Source organism: Paralichthys olivaceus, chromosome 1 (assembly GCF_024713975.1).
Source record: "Paralichthys olivaceus isolate ysfri-2021 chromosome 1, ASM2471397v2, whole genome shotgun sequence".
Lineage (NCBI taxonomy): Eukaryota > Metazoa > Chordata > Actinopteri > Pleuronectiformes > Paralichthyidae > Paralichthys > Paralichthys olivaceus.
This window is the reverse complement of record NC_091093.1, coordinates 7,685,878-7,704,557: the sequence shown is the minus strand read 5'-3', so window position 1 is coordinate 7,704,557 and position 18,680 is coordinate 7,685,878. Positions and strand designations below refer to the sequence as shown.

Sequence of the window (18,680 nt, the reverse complement as noted above, 5' to 3'; positions counted from 1 at the left end):
ATTTTCTGTCCGCTCTGTGAGGTGTTCCAGTGGTATAAGTGAGGCAAAAATCAGACCACAAACAGTGAAAACCCATCCTGACCTCATCACGTCAGTTCAAACCGGCACAAGACCACCACAGTCTGCTGCTGTGGGCGGACTGGACCAGAGGACTCATATCACTGAGACTCCCAGCCTGACATTACAAGGCTGCCCTGTGAGGGTGGGAAGAAGACTTGTGAAAAAAAAAATAAAAGAGAGAGAGAGAATAGTAAGGATGCTTTTTTCCTGGGATTATGATCACCATGGCAACAGGTCTAGGCACAAGGAACAGCACCTGTAAGTCCTGTAATGGTGGTAAAAAACAAAGAGGAGGAGGGGGAAAAAAACATAAAACATCTGAATCTAGCTCCTCACATACTAGAGCCTTTTCTCAAGTTAAACCACTGTTTCCTGATCCAAATATATATAGTATCCAGAAATGTCTTACTTGAATTTGTGCAACAAAAAAACTAAATTGAAAGTTTGTATCAGCTGTATTTGTTTATATTTATGTTCAGTTGTTTCTTTACAAAATAAAATGTTTACATTTTGTTTTTGAAAAAGAAAAAGAAAGGAAGATATCATGTCCCAGCTACCTAGACAGGATATACAGTAGCAATTTGGAAAATGTATTTTCTTGTCAGGCAAAGGACCCCCCCCAAAAAACAGATGCATGCAATAAAGTAATGGCAACGCATGAGAGCCACAAACTGCAACTACACTTCAAAGTAGTGGGGGGAGGGGAGGGAGAGGGGAGCGGGAGAAAGGGAGGAGGTGAGGAGCCTTTAACCACAGGGGAGGAACACGCTGCCGCCTCTCAAAGCAGGGCCGCACTTCCTTCCTTCTTCCAGCTCCTCTCACACCCGAGCATCCGAGAAATAAAACCAGCCTTCTCGTCTATTCTAAGCCCAAGAGAAGAGTTACAGAACTCGTCTTTATGATCTGAGAATGGTTTGGTTTGTGGTTTGAATTTGACCTTATCAACAGCACTCAGCCGAACAACAGAGATGAAATGTTTTTTTTTCCTCTATAAAGATTGAAAAAGAAAAAAAAACTGTGAGGTAGATGGATGGTTGAAGGAATAACAACAAAACCTTCCCCCAAAATAGCAAAAGAATGTAAAAATATTAGAAGGAAAAAACAACTTGTGGGGAATTTGTACAGTGATTTAACACTTCACATGAAAGGAAACATAAATAACCAAAAACATCTGGGCAGGGAAAATCCAAACACACCTTTTTGAGGTTAATGAGCCTTTAAAATCTATTCCATGTGGTCCTCTCTGATTATACACCTCTTCATTTTGTCTGTTAGCAGTTAGATGTTCAGCACATGGGACCTTAGTTAGTTCTCTTGTCGAAGTCAGATTGAGTCGTCCAATAACAGAACATGTGCAGGATTTGTTTAACAGCGTCATCCTCGGGTGTGAAATCTTACTTTACGTAAAGCATTTTAAAAAAAATTCTCAGAGCTGTTAGATAATTCCACCCATTTCTCAATCCAACTTAACTTCAGCAATCTTCTACAAACATGCTAATATGTTGAAAACAGATAAATAATATGGATTACTCCAGCAGCACCCTTGATTCAAGAGAAACATTGATTAGCAGGAAGTGAAATTATCCAAACAGACAGGGCTTGTTTTTTCTTGCACTTGCCTTCAGAAAAATAAGATGTTCACACCTGCCGCTGAACGGAATCAATTTGATTTTGAATTGACTTTGATCCTTGAAGCAAATTTAACGAAGCCTGAAACGTACAAAAAAATGAATGAAATATTATCAGAACCGGTGAACTCATCAATAATACTGTTATCTAAACTAAAAGTAAAATACTAATCTTTACTCAGTGTAATTCAGTTCACTCTGTTTATCTTTCACTCGCTCATTTTATTCTCCAGTATGTCAGTTTTCCTTTAAGTTGGCGCACATTTAATCATCTATATTCACATGACTATACAGTGCTGATATGATGCCAACACCGCTGTGTCCATGTGTAACATAGTCCAGCATTTCTATCTGTGCGTAGCATCTGTCTAGCTTGCCTAAAATTACTGCTAGCTAAACACAAAGAGCCGCTATCAGCTAGCAAACCAGCTGCAGCTAAATGTGCCATATTAGCTAGCTCACACTAGCTAAGAGACATCATGCTATTGTTTTCATAATAAGTTTACATCTTTAAATTTGTATTTCTTGTCCTCATCAATTTTGTTTGTCATTTAATGACTCATGTATTGAAATAAACAAAGTGAAATAGAAAAGCTTGAGTAGCATTAGCTTGCTAACTCTGTTGATGCTTGTGTGTTGGCTAAAATGCTTTAGTGTCAAAAACTTTGCAGAAGAAAAACGAGGGGCATATAAAGAATACATTTTATAGTGAGACCACGAAAAAGGAAAACTAAGGAGTTGAAAAATAATATGAGCTTGTGTAAAAAAGAAGTTGAAGTAAATTAAGTTTTAATTCATTTTCACCACTGAGTGGGCAACTATAAAACAAATAGAAACGTTTCTTGTTAATGACAGGACATTAAAACAAAAGTAAAAAAACAAACATTTTTTTTGATCCGTTTCGATTATTTAACCAACAGTAGGCCTATCATTTATTAACATATTGTATTTAGACTCATTGACTACATTTTTGTAGCCAATGAGTCTAAATATTGGGGCTCCATATAATAAGTGCAAGGACCCATTGAAAACTGGAAAAACCCATTCTGGTGTCAGACTGATGTAAAGAAACATTGCTGTTGTCTAATGATGAGAGAAAATGCAAAAACAGAGTTAGAGGGACATAGAATGAGACACACACCGGACAGGATGTCTCTGGGTATGACAGCACAAAAAAGAACGTAGAAAAGGATTTCACTTTTCTCTTTGACCTGAGATTTAGTTGGGACTCAGCAGTGAAGATTGACCTCTGAGTTTGATGATGGGTAGAGGTGGTCTAATCCGAACCTTAGAGGACCGAGGTCGAATGTGTCCCGTGGGGAACATGAGAACTTTGATGGTCACTGGCACCATCGCAGTCCTATCGTCAGATGGGAGGGGACATTACAGGTGTTTTGAAAACACACAATTTCAATTGTCATACCTTTTTTACGCAAACACAGAAATGAAACTAGGTCAGATACACTTTATACAGTTACAAGCATTAAAAAATGGACTGTACTGGAAACGTTCGTAGATCCAACCTGAAGGAGTTCTCTTTTTATATATAGATATTAACTATATTACAACCACAAGAGAAACAAGGAATAGCAGCTTCGTTCTGTACATGATAAATGTCTCCAACCATACAAAAGTTAGAAAAGTGACACAAACAACTGGTGTGTACATATATGCTCTGCCCATGTAGAGATGTTGTAAATGTTGGAGACTAATGGCTAGTCTAAAAAAATACCTGTTTGTATACAGCAAGGGCGCCTCTGAACAAGGAGCTAACGCAAAGTGAGAGACTTTATAGATCTAGTGTTCATATTTATCTTCTTCTTTATGCTTCATTCCCTTTGCAGTCCTCACCTCTTTTTGTTTTTGCCTCTTTATCGACTGGAATTGGCAGTTAAACTGTAACGGAACAGCACTTTGTGACAGGATGTGGCTCAATTTCAGATGAATTGATTGTAACCTATGTCTATGACTCTGATATAGTACAGTATGTGTGTATATCAAACAGAAATAGAGGAGTGGTATAGGATTGTAGAGGAGTGTGTTTCATTAAAAATGTACTAACAGTGTGGTAGCAGATCCAAGTGCTTTTGTTTTGCTTCCATTTTCAATCCGGTGTGTTACAGGGCAAGACTGCAGAGGAGATCGTTTGACAAAAAGTACAATTTTGGCAACAAATTTGGCAGATTTGAATTTTCTTCCCCTGGTTGTTCAAGATTCAGCAGAATGGCTGTCGACCTGGCATTACGCTGAGACCCACCATGTGGCAACACGTCTACTGAACGACCAATGGAGACGCTGACCTCTTCATTTGATATGCTTTACAGTTTCACTATAATGCCCGCCCAAAAGCGATCAAACCACCAGTCGTTTATAAAGGCCTATACATTTTGTCTTCCCATTTGGAAATATATATAAAAAGTAGCAAACAACGATTTATAAAATAAGATCATCCATAAAGAGAGAGAGACAGAGAGATCTCCCCCATAGATTTTTATATTTTCCTGTCTTTTACCGTTTTTTTGTCTTTTTTTGGTCTTTCCACTCAGCAGCGAGGGCAGTGTCACATCTGACAGCCAGCTGGTAGAAACCACAAGTAGAATAATATGAAAAGAGTGTATGGAGTTACAGCAGAGCATGAACTAACAGTAACAGAAACAACAGTTTCTTCTGACTTCCTGTGAGTCTTTGCTCCTCTCTGAGTAGCCACACCCAGATAGTAGGGATGGTTTTGCTGTTTTATCTATACTATAAAAAAAAAAAAACATCACACCCACTGTGACATCAGGTTCCGCAGAGCAGAAGGTGGGAGGGTTTGCCGTCTGGTGGGTGTCTCTATTCCATCAGCAGGCAGACGACTGCGGGAGGGGCATGGCCCGTTCGTTTTTGCGTCCACCGTTCATGTGTGCATACGGCGGCAGTTCCTCCAGAGACGGCCGCATTGTGCCGCCCGCGCCTGTTCCGAGCCCCGACCCTGCTGCAAGGCTCGGACCCGACAGCCCGTTGGCCGCCTGCTGGCCTGACGCCTGCTTGTCCATGGCAGCGGTTGATGTACAGGGAGAGGAAGGGGAGCTGGGGCTCAGTGAGGGGGCAGGTGGAGCCTCTGAGCTTGGGGAGGGCGGGGTCTGTTGGGGGACTAGGGCTTGCTGTGGCTGTGTGGATGAAGGTTGGTCCACAGGAACATCTTCAATGTTGTCCATTTTGTCCAGGTGGACCTGCTGCTCCTCGCTCGGCTTGTTGTCAGCACTGTAGAAAAAACTAACCTCTTTGAAAGACACCTCCAGTTCATCCTTGAGGCTGCTGATGATCTCCACAAAGGATGGACGCATTTTAGGATTGTACTGCCAACACATTCGCATCAGTTCGAACCTACGCACACACACACAGAAACACACACAGGTTAGCTCTTCCTACCAACATGCTAAAGCTTCTTGTATGTTTGCTTCCTGTTGCTAAAGTATCTTTAAGTTTAGCCTGTCTTCTGTGACAGATTTTGGATCAAGGGGGAGTGGAGCACAAGTATTGTTCTTTCTTCTGGTTACAACAATTAAAATAGTAGTAGTAGTATTATCTTACAATTAATTTAATGAAGGAAGTATATTTTCTGAATTCTGAACTGTACATTTAAGACTGAACGAACTGTTGTATGTAGAGTGGATACTGTGTATGCAATTTAAAACTATGCCATACAACACCATGTAGTTTAGAAGTACGTGTGTGTGTGATTGCTGTTAGAGAACCCTCACATGAGCAGAGAGTTGATTTTGAAAGAAAGCCCTCATCATTATTCTCACAACAAACCCTGTGGCTTCCCATTTCTTCTACTCATGACTCCACCACCCTCAATGTTTTTGTGGTTGGTGGCCAAATTTATCTGCAACGTTCACAGCTCTTTTGATGTGGGTTTTTACTCAGGCTCTTTCATATTAAGTACAAACACATCATGGAAAACACAAGAGCACACAGTGACAAACAGACGGGCGGTGGTATGGAAATCCCAACGACCCGCAGGCTGAAGGGGAGCAGCAGAAAAGCTTTACTGTTTGTGAGAATAAGTCATGTATGATAGAACTAGTGGAGTAGAAGAAAACAAGATGCCAAGATAGTAGTTTGTAGGTGAGTAGTCTGTTGATGTGTTACTCGGCAGAGAAGTGTGTGTGTGTGTGTGTGTGTGTCTTACAGCATGTCAGGACAGTTTTGTGGTTTCTCCAGCAGACCTCCCTCCATGACAAAGCGGAGCACCTGCTCATTGGACAGACCCTGGTACGGCTGCTCAGCCAGAGTGGAAATCTCCCACAGTACAACCCCAAACGACCTACAAAGGGGGACAGAGGGAGGCGGGGGTAAATAAGTGTGGCTTCCATTATCACAGTTATGATCACAAGACAGTTTTGGAAGCAGTTAAAACAGAAAATGAAGCAGCCATGTGTGTGTGTGTGTGTGTGTGTGTGTCTCTGCTCACCAAACATCAGAGTTAGTAGTAAAGACTCCATCCTTCAGAGACTCTGGTGACATCCAGCGGACAGGGAGCAGACCCTTACCACCTTTGCGGTAGTAATCTGTCTCATATATGTCTCTGGTCATGCCAAAATCTAACATAACACATAAACAGAAGTGAAAAAGACAAAAGTGAAAAACTGGACCAAACGCAAATTTGGCCACATCACAAACCAGACAGTGGATGTAAATGTCTTCATACTTCTTGTTATTCTACATGTTGTCTGTTGTGTGGTCCATATTACATAGGAGGGTGACATTTGCGAGGTAATAAACCAAGACATATTACTGTAAGCATGATCCTTTAGAGATCACTCTGTGCTGGTATTATAGTCCACATATGATGGAAGCGTGTTGACAAATGTACACCACTGGTTTAAGAAGGTTCCCTTTACTAGGATTAGGTACAACCCAGGACCTGTGCGGGTTCGGATCCAGGTTTTATATCCAGGTCCTGTTTAAAATGCGTTTTTCATCCGTCATCGTGTCAGAAAACGTACATTTAATCTGAAACCACATGTGGATAAAGTTTGTAACCATGAAGAGCTCTAACTAGGATTAACGTTCCCCTGATAATCTGGTTGTCCAGTAGCTACCATTTCATTTCCACTTAATGAGCCTGCTCTAAACCCCCTCCCGCTTCAGTTTCTCAGGTGACAGTGACCTCTGACACCCTCTACAGTTCTTTACCTCCAATCTTAACGATGAAGTCCTCTGCCACCATGCAGTTCCTGGCTGCCAGATCTCTGTGGACAAACTTGTTGGCGTTAAGGTACGCCATGCCATCAGCGATCTGCCCTGCCATCTGAAGCATCTTCTTCAGGGGAGGGAGGGACAGGCTCGACCACTGCTGCTGCAGACAGAAAGACGGACAGAGAGAAGAGTAAGTTCTACTTGAAGAACAAGGTCCTGATGGTTAAATATCTGACTGGGTTATGATTCTAATTCATTGTGTGTTATATACAGTTCCTTAATATTCCTCTCTACATAATATGGAGGTTGATAAAGTTTTAGAATGCAAAAACAAAATTGGTAATGGTTAAGATAATTATTAAACCGTTCAGTTTAGCGCTCTTAACGACTATATTACTAATAAAAAAGATAAACAAATAAATCAGTCAAGCTCTACTTATTAGGAGCAGCTGAATCCATTTATAAGAGGTTTCTGAATGTGGCGCATTCTATCTGACAACCAGAAGATGATAAGTTGCCCTCACTCATCACACACAACCAGAGAGTTTCAAAGTTTCAAAAGTAGAAGAGGAATAAATAAACCATTGTATCCAAAAGAAGGGCTGACCACCACCTCTTTCTGGTCGGAAGAAGCAAATGCAGTTAATAAGTCAGACAGTACCTCTTTAGGTCGGAGGGAGCGTAAGTAACTCTTTAGGTCTCCTCGTGTCATCAGCTCCATGATGACCAGAGTGGGCTGACCCTGAGAGACCACTCCCAGGAGACGAACCTGCAATAAACACAACACATCGCCATGAGGCAAAATGGACTCACAATCCGGTCCCCTGCAGAAACTGATCTGACCTTGTGTTTATTCTTCAATAGATTCAAACATATGTTTATTCTCTTATGGTTTAAAAGTCTCAGTGCAAAGTGGAGGAACATCCAGTTGCCTAATGTTTAAGGATCCCTCTGGGTGTTGTGTGTGTATGTGTGCATATCATGTCATTGGATGTGCGTGCTTGTGTGTGTGCGTACCACATGGTGACAGTTGAACTCCTTCATGACGGAGGCTTCATTGAGAAACTCTATTCTCTCCCTCATGCTGGCGGACTCGTTGACAGTCTTGATGGCGACTCGTGTCTCTGGCTCATCTTTCACCACGCCCTTCGCCAAGCCTTCGTACACCATGCCAAACGAGCCCTGGCCAAGCTCTCGACTCAGGACGATCTTCTCCCGCGCAACCTCCCACTCATCTGGTACATACACTGTGAAAATATTCATGTATTAAAACTCACAATGCTCAATAAAACTCCACACTGCATAAATCAGATCAACATCACACTCACTTTCCGCAGCACTGAAGTACTCTGGATTGACCGAGGCATACAGGACTCCATTTCCAAGACGGTCGCTATTCCTGACCAAATAAAAAACAGAAGCTGTTGTAATATACACACTTGCATTTAACTTTACACTCACACAATATTCTTATCTACTGCTGGGATCTGCATTGAGTACAATGATAGATATCTGTTTCCAAAAGAACACTGGCGTGATGTAGTACTGAATCATTTTAGATTAAAAGCTACTGGGGTGAGAGGAATTTAATTTAGCAGTAATTGATTCAATAAGAAAAAGATTACAGTTTATTTATGAGGTGTCTATTACAGTGTGATCTCTATAAACAGATTTAAATATGCTGATAGCTGTTAAGTGAGGTTAACCAAAATATCTTCTGGACCTAAAACCTTTGATTTTGTATTTCGAGTCGGACTGTAAACAGAGCGGAGGATGGAGTCTTGGTCCGGATATCCGCTGTGTACACTGGAAGCCCCAAAATATTGGCTGTTGCCCCCTTAAGCGAAATTGTCGTAAGGTGATAGCCAATGGGCTCAGAGATTTAAGACAGGAGCTGTTCAATTCCTGCAAAAATGAATGTCTTTATTTTATATATATTATATTGGTGTTTGTATTATAGGACATGTGCTGCTTTGGTTCGGCTTGGTGAGGTCATCTTCAACAGGTTTTCTTTGAATGCATTTAGTATTAAGATATTTAGGGGTAAAGAAACAATCACTGAGCTCTACACACATATAACTACTAATACACAGAATCACACACCTTTTCTTGTTGAAGGCCACCAGCATTGTGACCAGCAGGCAGATGAAGAGGATGATGGCGATGGGAATAAAGATCATAGCATAGAGGACGTTTTCATATCCTGTTGGGTCGAACATTTTGATTACTGTTGTTGTTTCAGTCAAAATATTATAATATATATAGTGCATAATAGTATATATAGTGTGTGTTATTAGAAAACTGGCAAAAAACCGGGAGGGAGAATTTCAGTGTACAGATGCAGAGAGTGTTTGCGCCTTACGTTCAGCTACATAGAGATCCACAATGTGTGTCCAGGAGCCGTTGCCAGCCAACGACGTGGCTCTCACTCTGACTGAGTAGTTTCCTGGACTGAGGTTGGAAAGCCGAACCCCACGCTGGGCCTGATACATCTGACCAGAGACACACTCGTGTTTCTCAGTCTGACACATGCACAAACACGCACACACACACACGCACAGTGAGGAATTGAGAGAAAAAAAATAAAGTTAACTATTGACAGAATTATTTGAGTAATCCAAAAGAGAATCCATGACCTGCTGTTTTTAATTTTTATTGGGCAATGACAATTCAGAGTGTTCACAGATGTAAACTCTTTCTACCTCATGAACAATGAATAATAAATCTCATCTCTATTCATTGGGCCTGTTGCTTGGTTATAATTATGCACCCTGCTGCTGTCACTTAAGAAACTGCTGTTTCTTATGTATAAATATTTCACTCCTGTTAACTGGATTAATTCTTATGAAATGTATATTTCTTTCAGTTCATGACCAGAAATAATAATAATCATAATAAATAAGTGTATATTCATTAACATCAACAACAAATCATATTTATCAAAACGACATCTTTTATAAAAAATGCAGAAAGTTCAAGAGGATAATTGAGTGAACAATTAATGTAGTGTATGAAGCTAAAGTCCTTTATTCATGAAGAGGATGTCGATTTTCCTCAAACTACATGACAGGACAAACAGAGGGTCCACCAATATTTTATTCAAATGTGGACTCATCTGATTAAAATGAAATTAATACTTATGAATTTGTATTTCTTTTAAATAAATTTTCATCTAGCAGGTTCTGAGTGACGATGTGCAGATGTTGTTTTACCTCAGAAGCCAGTTTAAACTTGATCTCATACATGAGGATGAGTCCATTGGGGTGAGGTGGCTCTGGCCAGCGCAGAAACACCCAGTCCTCATGGCCCTCCACGGTCACCTGGCCCGGAATGTCGTCAGCCTTTTCTGGAAAACACAGGAAAAACGTTAGCATTGCGGCCAAATGACAACGACGACAACAACCACCTCTTAGCCACCCAGTGGTTGAGTTACACTTCTCTAACCTGCAGGCTTGGTTCTGGAGAAGACAAACTCTGCTGCGCTGCAACGCTGGACCTGTCGATTGCAGGCGTGAATGTCAATGCGGTACACAGTGAACGGCTGCAGGCCAGAGATCTGCAGCTCGCGCTCCGTCACAGCTTGCTCCATGAACTCAAACTCTCTGTCCGCTGGCTCCACGTCAGCCAGGTTGCTGCTGTTACCAGCGGCTTGGTGAGGAGGGACATTGCTGCTGTTGGTGTGCAGGCGGTTGCGGCGGGAGTGAGTGGAGTTGGCGATGCCAAAGAGATCTCTGCGGCGACGATCTGGAGGCCTGGAAGAGAATGTTGGAGATACAAGGGGAGAAGGAGGGAGGAAGGAGAGAAAAGTTTGATTTTGACTGATAAAAACATCCATATCATTCTGTTCTGAAAAATTATTTTCTTTGAATTTAGTCATTTAAACTAACTAGCAACTTAACTAGCTGTAACATCAAAGAGATGTACAACACGTGGAGAGTTTTGTGAAATGAGGTAGATTAAGCACAAGTCTTGCTGAAACATGTGTCTGTGCATTTTGTCGTTCGCTCCTTAGCCCTTTATTTCAATGTTGATGTCACAGTTACTAAAATTCCTCACTCAGCTCAGAGTGCATGAGGTATATTCCTCCTGTCATCAACAGTTGGTCTTAATTTCAGAAGCTGGGGTGGAACTTGTTAGGCTTGAATAAAATTACTGAACAGCTCAACTGATCATGTAACACTTGAACTAACACTAGCAAATTGATACAGTATATGCCAACATGTGACATCAGACCACTTCCACAGCTTCCAAACTTGACCAGAGAGCAAAGAAAGTGTGCTTTAATAGAAGAAGAGGAAATTATTTTTTTAGCCTCAGCAAAAAAGGACATGTGGACCATGTTTTGTATCTGAATGAATTTTACTGAAAAAACAGTGATAACTTCCTTCTTTAAGAATTGTACATAGTTCTATCAAATGCAGAAAAATCTCTGGGATGTCAGCTGCAATCAAATGAGTTCAAATATAGAAATAAAGACATCCATCCATTTCCTCTGCATCTGCAAAAAATGCTGAGATCTAATTAAGATCAACTGGTCTAAACCCTGAGTGTGTGAGTGTGAGTGTGTGTGTGTCAGTGTGTGTGTGTGTGTGTGTGTGTGTGTGTGTACGAACAGATGGACCATTTAGAGCCTACAACATACAGAGTAAGGACATTTTGGCCGGTCCTGACTTTCTAACCTAATCTTGCTTGTAGGGTGAAGTTAGGGTAAGGGTTAGGCCTTAGTTGTGACAGGGAAGGAATGGATTATGTCAATGTGTGGCCTCACAAAAGATAGAAATACAAGGTTGTTTGATTAGGTTCATGGTTATGTTGGACCCACTTCTCCCTTTTTGTTTCCGTTGTTTAAACACTTAACATTATTATATGAGGGCAGGACAGCTCGTGATGGCTGACTGAATTTATAGAGATATTGCACAAAAACTACATGTGAGGAGCACAGAATAAAATGAGGTACTAAAATGTGTCACGGATCCACATCTTAGCTAAACAATAAGATAATGGTAATGTGTAGCTTACCTCGGTGTAAAAATTGAGTTGTGCAGGAAGTTTTCAAAGACCTTTCGGTAGGAGGCGTCAGCAGCTTCCGCCTCCAGGTCCTCCACTGACTTGGGGCAGGGGCAACAGGGACCTTTGTCTCCCCCCTCAGGATCCGGTTTAGTGGGCTTGGTGTCCTCTTCCTGGTCTCCCACACCTATGGCAGCAATCCTTATGGGAATCTTCAGCTCTGCAGAAGGAGGAGGAAGATGTGACCGTGTACACAATGAGCAGTAGAGTGTTGAAGTTGTGTGTCTGTCTATGTGCACACCTTTAGAGCAGTAGTTGTGCTGGTACAGCTCCCTGTCTTCGGCTTGTTGCTGCCATCTCACCAGGTAATAAGTCTGGTTTCCATTTGGTGCGACGGGGGGAGACCAACGCACTACCAGCTGCGTCGTGGAGTTAGAGTATGCTCGCACATCCTGAGGCATGGAGGGCACTGAGAGAGATAAAAGTTGAAATTATTCTGACCTCAGTGTCGTCACCATGTGGCTGCTTGATTTCCACCAGCTTTTAGGAAGCGTCTCTCCTTCAGGGTAGGATGCATACTGTGCCAGTGCAGATGTGATTCACTGACATCACAGCACTGCTTCATCTTTCCACTGCAGCTGGATTTGTTTAGAGCACTCTTCCATTTCACCTAATTGTATTATAGTTTTTGTAAATGGGGTTTTCTCCATCTCTTTGAGTTGCAGCTGTGTGTATTTATAAACTCTCTTCCTCATCTCCTTACAGTACATCTGGATTAAATCCAGGAATGTTATCACACAATCCTGTGTGTATAGTCTGTTAATATCACAGTTTACCAAATTAAATCTAATGTCCATTGGTATATAATCTTATTTTCGAACTTCCTAAAACTACTGATGGTCGGACTTTCCCCCTATACCCATGGATGAGGAAAACTTTTAGAGAGAAAGATTTACTGGAGGTTTAGTAAAAACAACAATTTACTCTTTTAGCGCCTCTATATCATTTGCAGCCATTCTAGGATTATAGGAACATAAGTTTTCTCTACTCTCAGTCTATGTTTACCTGAGGGGCTTGTGCGGATGTAGACCACCTTGCTCTTGGCAGTCGGCATATGTTTATCCTCCACCTTAAGCATGATAGCCTTGACGAAGATGGCATACTGTGTCCAGGGTTTCAGAGCAGACAGCAGAACGCCAGGGTCTGAGTCCTTGTCCAGCCTCAGCTCCACGTCCACCATGTTCCAGCTGTTGGAGCCACAGCCGTCCTGCCCCTCAAACTCTGTGATGTTCTGGAAAGGCCTGGAAAGAAGAAAATGTGAGGTTCATAGATAATCACGAACCTTTAAGCTTTGTTAATTACAGTAACATCCATAATATAAGCCCTTTTTCCCCAGATCAAAAAACCCACTGACATCCACTAACATCTGGCTTTTGCAGTGAGAATGGAAATAATCAGCATTAACTCCCGGGTCAAATGACTCTGCAAGTTTTTATCGGCTCCGATCAGCAGTGATGAAACACAAACTGGTGACTCATTTCTCTTTTGTCTTTACTTTGGTAGTCTAGAAGCTGATGCTGCACTTTTTCTGAGCAACATAATGATGCGCATGCAACTGGTGTTGGAAATGGCAATGAATGTTTGTGTATTTATAGTATAGTAATATTTATATATTGATTTTCATTGACCGGTTTTATTCTTGTGTTTATGCATAAAACTGATGCAAACAAACCCTAAATGGCATTTAATAAAACACCATGTGTTTCCACCCACGGTTATTTATTTGCACTTTCCATCTTGATTGAAAAGAAAGTGTGTGTAAGTTAAATGGAATGAATATCTCAAATTAACAGAAAATGTAATGTTTTCTCCATTGCTTTGGTTCATTTAAAGTTTCACTGAGGTATTTTTATGTCATCTTCTCTTCTAACATTTTGATGGTACATGAACTTAGACTGCCACTGTTTACCCTATTTATTGCTCAGTGCATTTTAAGTCCTGTTGGTCGATGTAAAATAACCTGGGGAAATTGAGTTGCAGTTCATTTCACTGCTGCGATCAGTAGCCAATGACTGGGGCTACTCTGAAACACTTACGCCTCCTTGTAGTAGACAATAAAGCTGATGAGGTCCCTGTAGTCAGGAGGCCTGTACCGCTGCCAGGTCAGTTTGATCCGCGTGCTGCTGGTGGTGTTGGACTTAAAATTCAGGATAGTGCTTTCACCTAGGAGGGATTGGGAAAAGAGTTCAAATCAAAGTACTTCAGTATGTTTCTGTTAAAATGTGCAGCAATTAGTCATGTTGACAGAGTAATGCAGTAAATACTGACACATGGTGCAGAGCAACATCAGACTCAGGAGGTGTTTGGAAACTGCTAGTAAAGTAGAGTATCTCCTGCACATGAACTGGACATAGCAATTTACATGTTTGTGGTTGTAAGACTGATTTGACTGATTTGACCCTTACAGCTGGCTCGGTCGCCGTTGTATCGGAAATCGCCCTCATCAAAGCGGCCCTGGATACCCGTTTTGTCCCACATGTTGCGGATCTCAGACCTGCACAGCTTCGGGTTGGCTCTGAAGAACAGCTTCCCTGTTTTGATAGTGAGATTGTGCTGTTTCCAGTCCCAAAGATACTGGAGCTGCTGGTTGTCGAACGCTGAGAAGGCGTACATGCTGGAGGGCAGAAAGAGGATGAATGAAAGACAACAATTAGTCTCTTAGTTGTATATTCACTATGTACTCTTTCTGCTTAAGGTTATGTGTGGATCAAAATTTTTGTCAAGCTGGAACAATTTTCCCACCAGGAGCAATGCCTTATTTTCAGTGCATATGGAAAAAATGCACAATGAGGTGTCAAAGAAAGGGGATTTTGCAGAGGAGATGAGAAGAAGGGATAGGAGCTTTAATGAGTCATTGGGTAACACCCAGACATCCAGGAATGACTGTAATGTGTGCCTTGGGATGGTAAGATTCCTGTGAGCTCAAGGAGAAGCAGAAAGAGGGGGGAGTGATGGCCACTTCATGACCCTGAGAGAGCCTTTCCTTGGAAGTTAAGCTGCGTTCAAGGTCTTATAAAAAAAAAAAAGGGGGATATGCAGTTGATTTTCTCTCAAGTTAAAAACAAGATTCTTGAGTGAGTTTTTTTATACTTTGGTGACAGTACAGTTATCCAAACCAAAACATGGAAGTCTGTCTATGTTCCAGTCTGCACCCTCACAGACAAAATAACATTTCAGTGATGACCTCGACCAACCACATCATAAAACAAACACTACACAAGGTTCTTTCCTCACATTAGTTAGAGTGTTGCAACAAAACATCATTTTTCAAAGTCTGACTGATGCTGAGAATAGTCACTGGAGCTGCTTTTCCATACAGCCCCCCCTGAAACTATTCAAAGGGGCAGATGTGAGCAGGCAGATGTCCTTGTCAGAGGCTGTGGACATTTTCTTGGGTTTTTCCGCCAGCAAAAACTCTGAATGTTGTCAAGTCCATGTTATAATACAGGAGGAAATTATCTGAAGGATTCCTCGCAAGCGAGTGGGATCATTAACACGGGACAGATGCAAAATTTAACTAAAAAATGCTGAAGACTTAAACTTGATATGACAAAGAAATTCTAGAGCTTATGGAGATGAGGGCCGAAGCCAGAGTCCAAGTGTTGTAAACTAAAACACATGATCTCCGCAGTGAAATTAACATATTAAGTCCTGCCTCTGCCTGCTGCCCCACCCCTCACCTAAACAATTTGGAAATGTTCCCGTGAACATGTCTAACGAGAATCTTATACTGCGTTGTTCATATGTTAAAGGCAAAGTCCAGAGAAGGAGTGGACTCCACTGAAAATTAGTATTACCTTTTCAGGGGAATCCTCTTTAATGAATTTTACTATCATTTATTATTGTGAGAGAACAAGAGAGCAGAACTTCACTTAAGAGTGTGACCATACATTAACATCTGTGTGTGTGCATGTTCGTACTCATCCAGAAGGTCTTCTCCGTCGATGTATCTGAGGCTGCGGAGGAAGGCCAGGGAGCTCAGAGTGTGAGAGTGTCTGATCCGCACATATCCCGTCACCCTCTGAATTAAACCAGTAAAACTCTCCAGCTCTGCCACCATGTTGTCTGAAACACACACACGCACACAAACTCCTGTTATTAATTATGTATTCACATATCTTATTCATATAGTCTAATTATGTTTTTACACATTCAGTTTTTATTAGTGACTAAACTCGGTTCATGACATCATTATGTTTGAGCTAAATGGAGCTTGTATATTTGAGGTATTTGTTGAGAGACATACTGAAAACCTCTTCGGCAAATCGTTAATGAACAAAAGCCTGCCTGAATAACCTCTTCTATCTGCTACTGTTTTTTCCTCTCAATTCTTTACTGCCCTATTTGCCTCCTTGAATATGATTTTTTTCAAATCATCTAATTATACAGTTGCAAGTAGTAATCGACTTCAATTAATCTTACTGATATCTGGCGAGGAGATAATCAGGATTGGCCACAAGACTGACGAACAAGAGTTCAACTCTTTAACAAGAATTCCAGAAATTCGTTTTTAGATACTCAAATTTTGAAATAATAAAACAACTTAACCAACACAGTCAACTTAAGCAAACACATGTGTTCAAGTGAATAATATATTGGGTATAAATCTTAATTTACATTCATCAGTGTTGTTACATTTGTTAATAATATTAGATATATTTTAAAAGAAGCAAAAAAATGTGGGTTTAATATATAAACACTATCACCGCCCTGCCCTCTGAACATCGGCATCAGCCACTGAGAAAACCCAAAGCAGTCAACTATGAGTTCCTAGTCTTTCAGGACTGATCCTAGTCTTTCAGGACTGATGCTAGCGTTGCTCCTACTAGCACAGGACACTAATGTGCCACTGCTGCAACAGAGAGAGAGAGAGAGAGATGTTCACCTGTTAATTGAAAGTTCGGTGAAGCTCGACTCAGTACGCAGAACCGAACCCAGAGAACTAGAGAATGGGTTGATGTTGACATTGTCGTAAAAGTGCCCGTTACTGAGAACACACTGTTGTGATCAACAACGACACTAACGGTCATGAGTGCAGTCCCAGCCGCCACTGCTAGAGAGCGCTGGTTGCATGTTTATTCAAATTGTGTTAATATTGACTGTATATGATGTCCAAATCGCACAACATTTACCTGAACATGTAAGAGGAAACTGATGAATAACGTCATTATCATTATTTTTAGTTGAAAAGTGCATACAATTATCTTCAGAGGATAAAGTTAGGCAAAATATTTTGTGTACCACAAAGATGGTGGTTATCTACAAGAATATAGTCTTTCCTAATTGGAAAAATGTTGTGAAATAATGTAAATAAACAGGGATCTAACTTTTCCTTTTGATGTCATCATTCAATAGTTATTAACATAATTGCTTAGACCTGTTGATAAACATGTAGGGCGTGGTGAACTAAGAATAAACTCCTCTGTCCTTTAACCAACACTGGAAGCAGTGGAAATGTTAGCTGTCGTGTTGTGGTGGTATCGTGCTGCGGTACTTACGGCCTCGGCGGATGTTGATATGCAGGTTGCCTTTAATAACAGTGCAGCCTTTGAGAGACTGAGCAGCGTCCATGGAGTCAATGACCTTCTCCTCACACACTTTATCACACAGACCATCACAGGCTGTACAGTTCATACTGGAGACAGACAGAAAGTAATAGTAAGAGACAGTATGTGCAGTATGTCACTGACACACGTTGCTTATCTATAGTCTTTACAGTCTCCCCTGACCTTTACTTTTCATTCTGTCCCTGAAAGAGTGTATGTCGAGTGTTTCACAGGATCAGCCAAATGATGTCTGAGATGACAAGATTTAACCTGAAACTTCCATTAAACAAACAAGCGGCCTTTTATTGTAGTTGTTCCGTTACACTCTGTCCTTGCCCTGACGAAACTTAAGAATGAAAACTAATGACAGGGTGTGGAATTGGTACCAATGTCAGGCCAACAATAAGAGTACCTCCACCCAGTGGCTCCTTCCCAGCCTAGCTCAGCGTAAACTGCGGCTCACCTGTTGGGTGTAGTGCGCGTGTACCCAGACGGGCATTCGGGCATGCACTCTCCACTGTGGATGATGAAGCTGTCGAACTCTGGGAGGTGGACTTTGGAGCAGAGCTCGGCGCTGATGCAGCGCCAGCCCTCGAACTTGTAGGTGCCGGGAGGGCAGTCGGCCACACAGCGCCCTTGGTGGTAGTAATGCATGCATGCGGCACATGCTGTGTCGCTATAGGGGGCCGTGCAGCTGCCTAGACACTGAGGGTGGCAGCACTCGCCGTCCGCTGTACACGCTCGCCGCACACACTTCTCGGGGCATTCTGGTAGGGAGACAGAGTGAGAGGGAGTTATTTTTCCTACAAATCGTAAGTGACAGTAAGACACATCAGGACATCCATTTGATACTACTCCACGGTACACATGTGGGGACATAGGGATAGCTTCCTAGAATGTTCAAGGCTAAAAGCTCCATTTAATATCAGTGTTGATCTAGATCTATTGTAGCAGAAGGATGGGGTTTTCCTTGGGGTTTTGGATTGTTGGTCAGACACAACAAGACAACTGCAGAAGTCACACTGGTCTCTGATGGATATTTTTCATCATCCTTTGGACATTCGATTGATCATGACAATAAAAAAGCAGCTCTAGTTAAAATACACATCTGCTCAGGGTATTACAGACAACCCGCCTGAGTCTCCCTGTTCTTGTGATCTGCATCCAACAACAAAGAACACAGAGTAAAGAT

The 18,680-nt window shown here is 41.6% G+C and overlaps 1 protein-coding gene across 1 annotated transcript in view; it reads right to left on the bottom strand.

Annotated features, from left to right (window-relative positions):
• Positions 1-4,194: 4,194 nt before the first annotated feature.
• Positions 4,195-18,680, bottom strand: part of igf1rb (insulin-like growth factor 1b receptor) — a 36,721-nt gene continuing 22,235 nt past the window's right edge. Inside the window, exons 3-21 of the mRNA XM_020080090.2 lie at positions 17,952-18,255; positions 17,441-17,577; positions 15,863-16,007; positions 14,348-14,556; positions 13,979-14,105; positions 12,948-13,183; positions 12,184-12,351; positions 11,895-12,102; positions 10,320-10,627; positions 10,088-10,221; positions 9,238-9,397; positions 8,979-9,078; positions 8,204-8,274; positions 7,893-8,122; positions 7,537-7,644; positions 6,873-7,035; positions 6,148-6,277; positions 5,866-6,000; positions 4,195-5,054 (exon numbers count right to left, since the gene is read on the bottom strand). Coding sequence (XP_019935649.1) covers positions 4,529-5,054; positions 5,866-6,000; positions 6,148-6,277; positions 6,873-7,035; positions 7,537-7,644; positions 7,893-8,122; positions 8,204-8,274; positions 8,979-9,078; positions 9,238-9,397; positions 10,088-10,221; positions 10,320-10,627; positions 11,895-12,102; positions 12,184-12,351; positions 12,948-13,183; positions 13,979-14,105; positions 14,348-14,556; positions 15,863-16,007; positions 17,441-17,577; positions 17,952-18,255 — 3,599 coding nt within the window. The 3' untranslated portion in view covers positions 4,195-4,528. The remainder of the gene's footprint in view (positions 5,055-5,865; positions 6,001-6,147; positions 6,278-6,872; positions 7,036-7,536; positions 7,645-7,892; positions 8,123-8,203; positions 8,275-8,978; positions 9,079-9,237; positions 9,398-10,087; positions 10,222-10,319; positions 10,628-11,894; positions 12,103-12,183; positions 12,352-12,947; positions 13,184-13,978; positions 14,106-14,347; positions 14,557-15,862; positions 16,008-17,440; positions 17,578-17,951; positions 18,256-18,680) is intronic.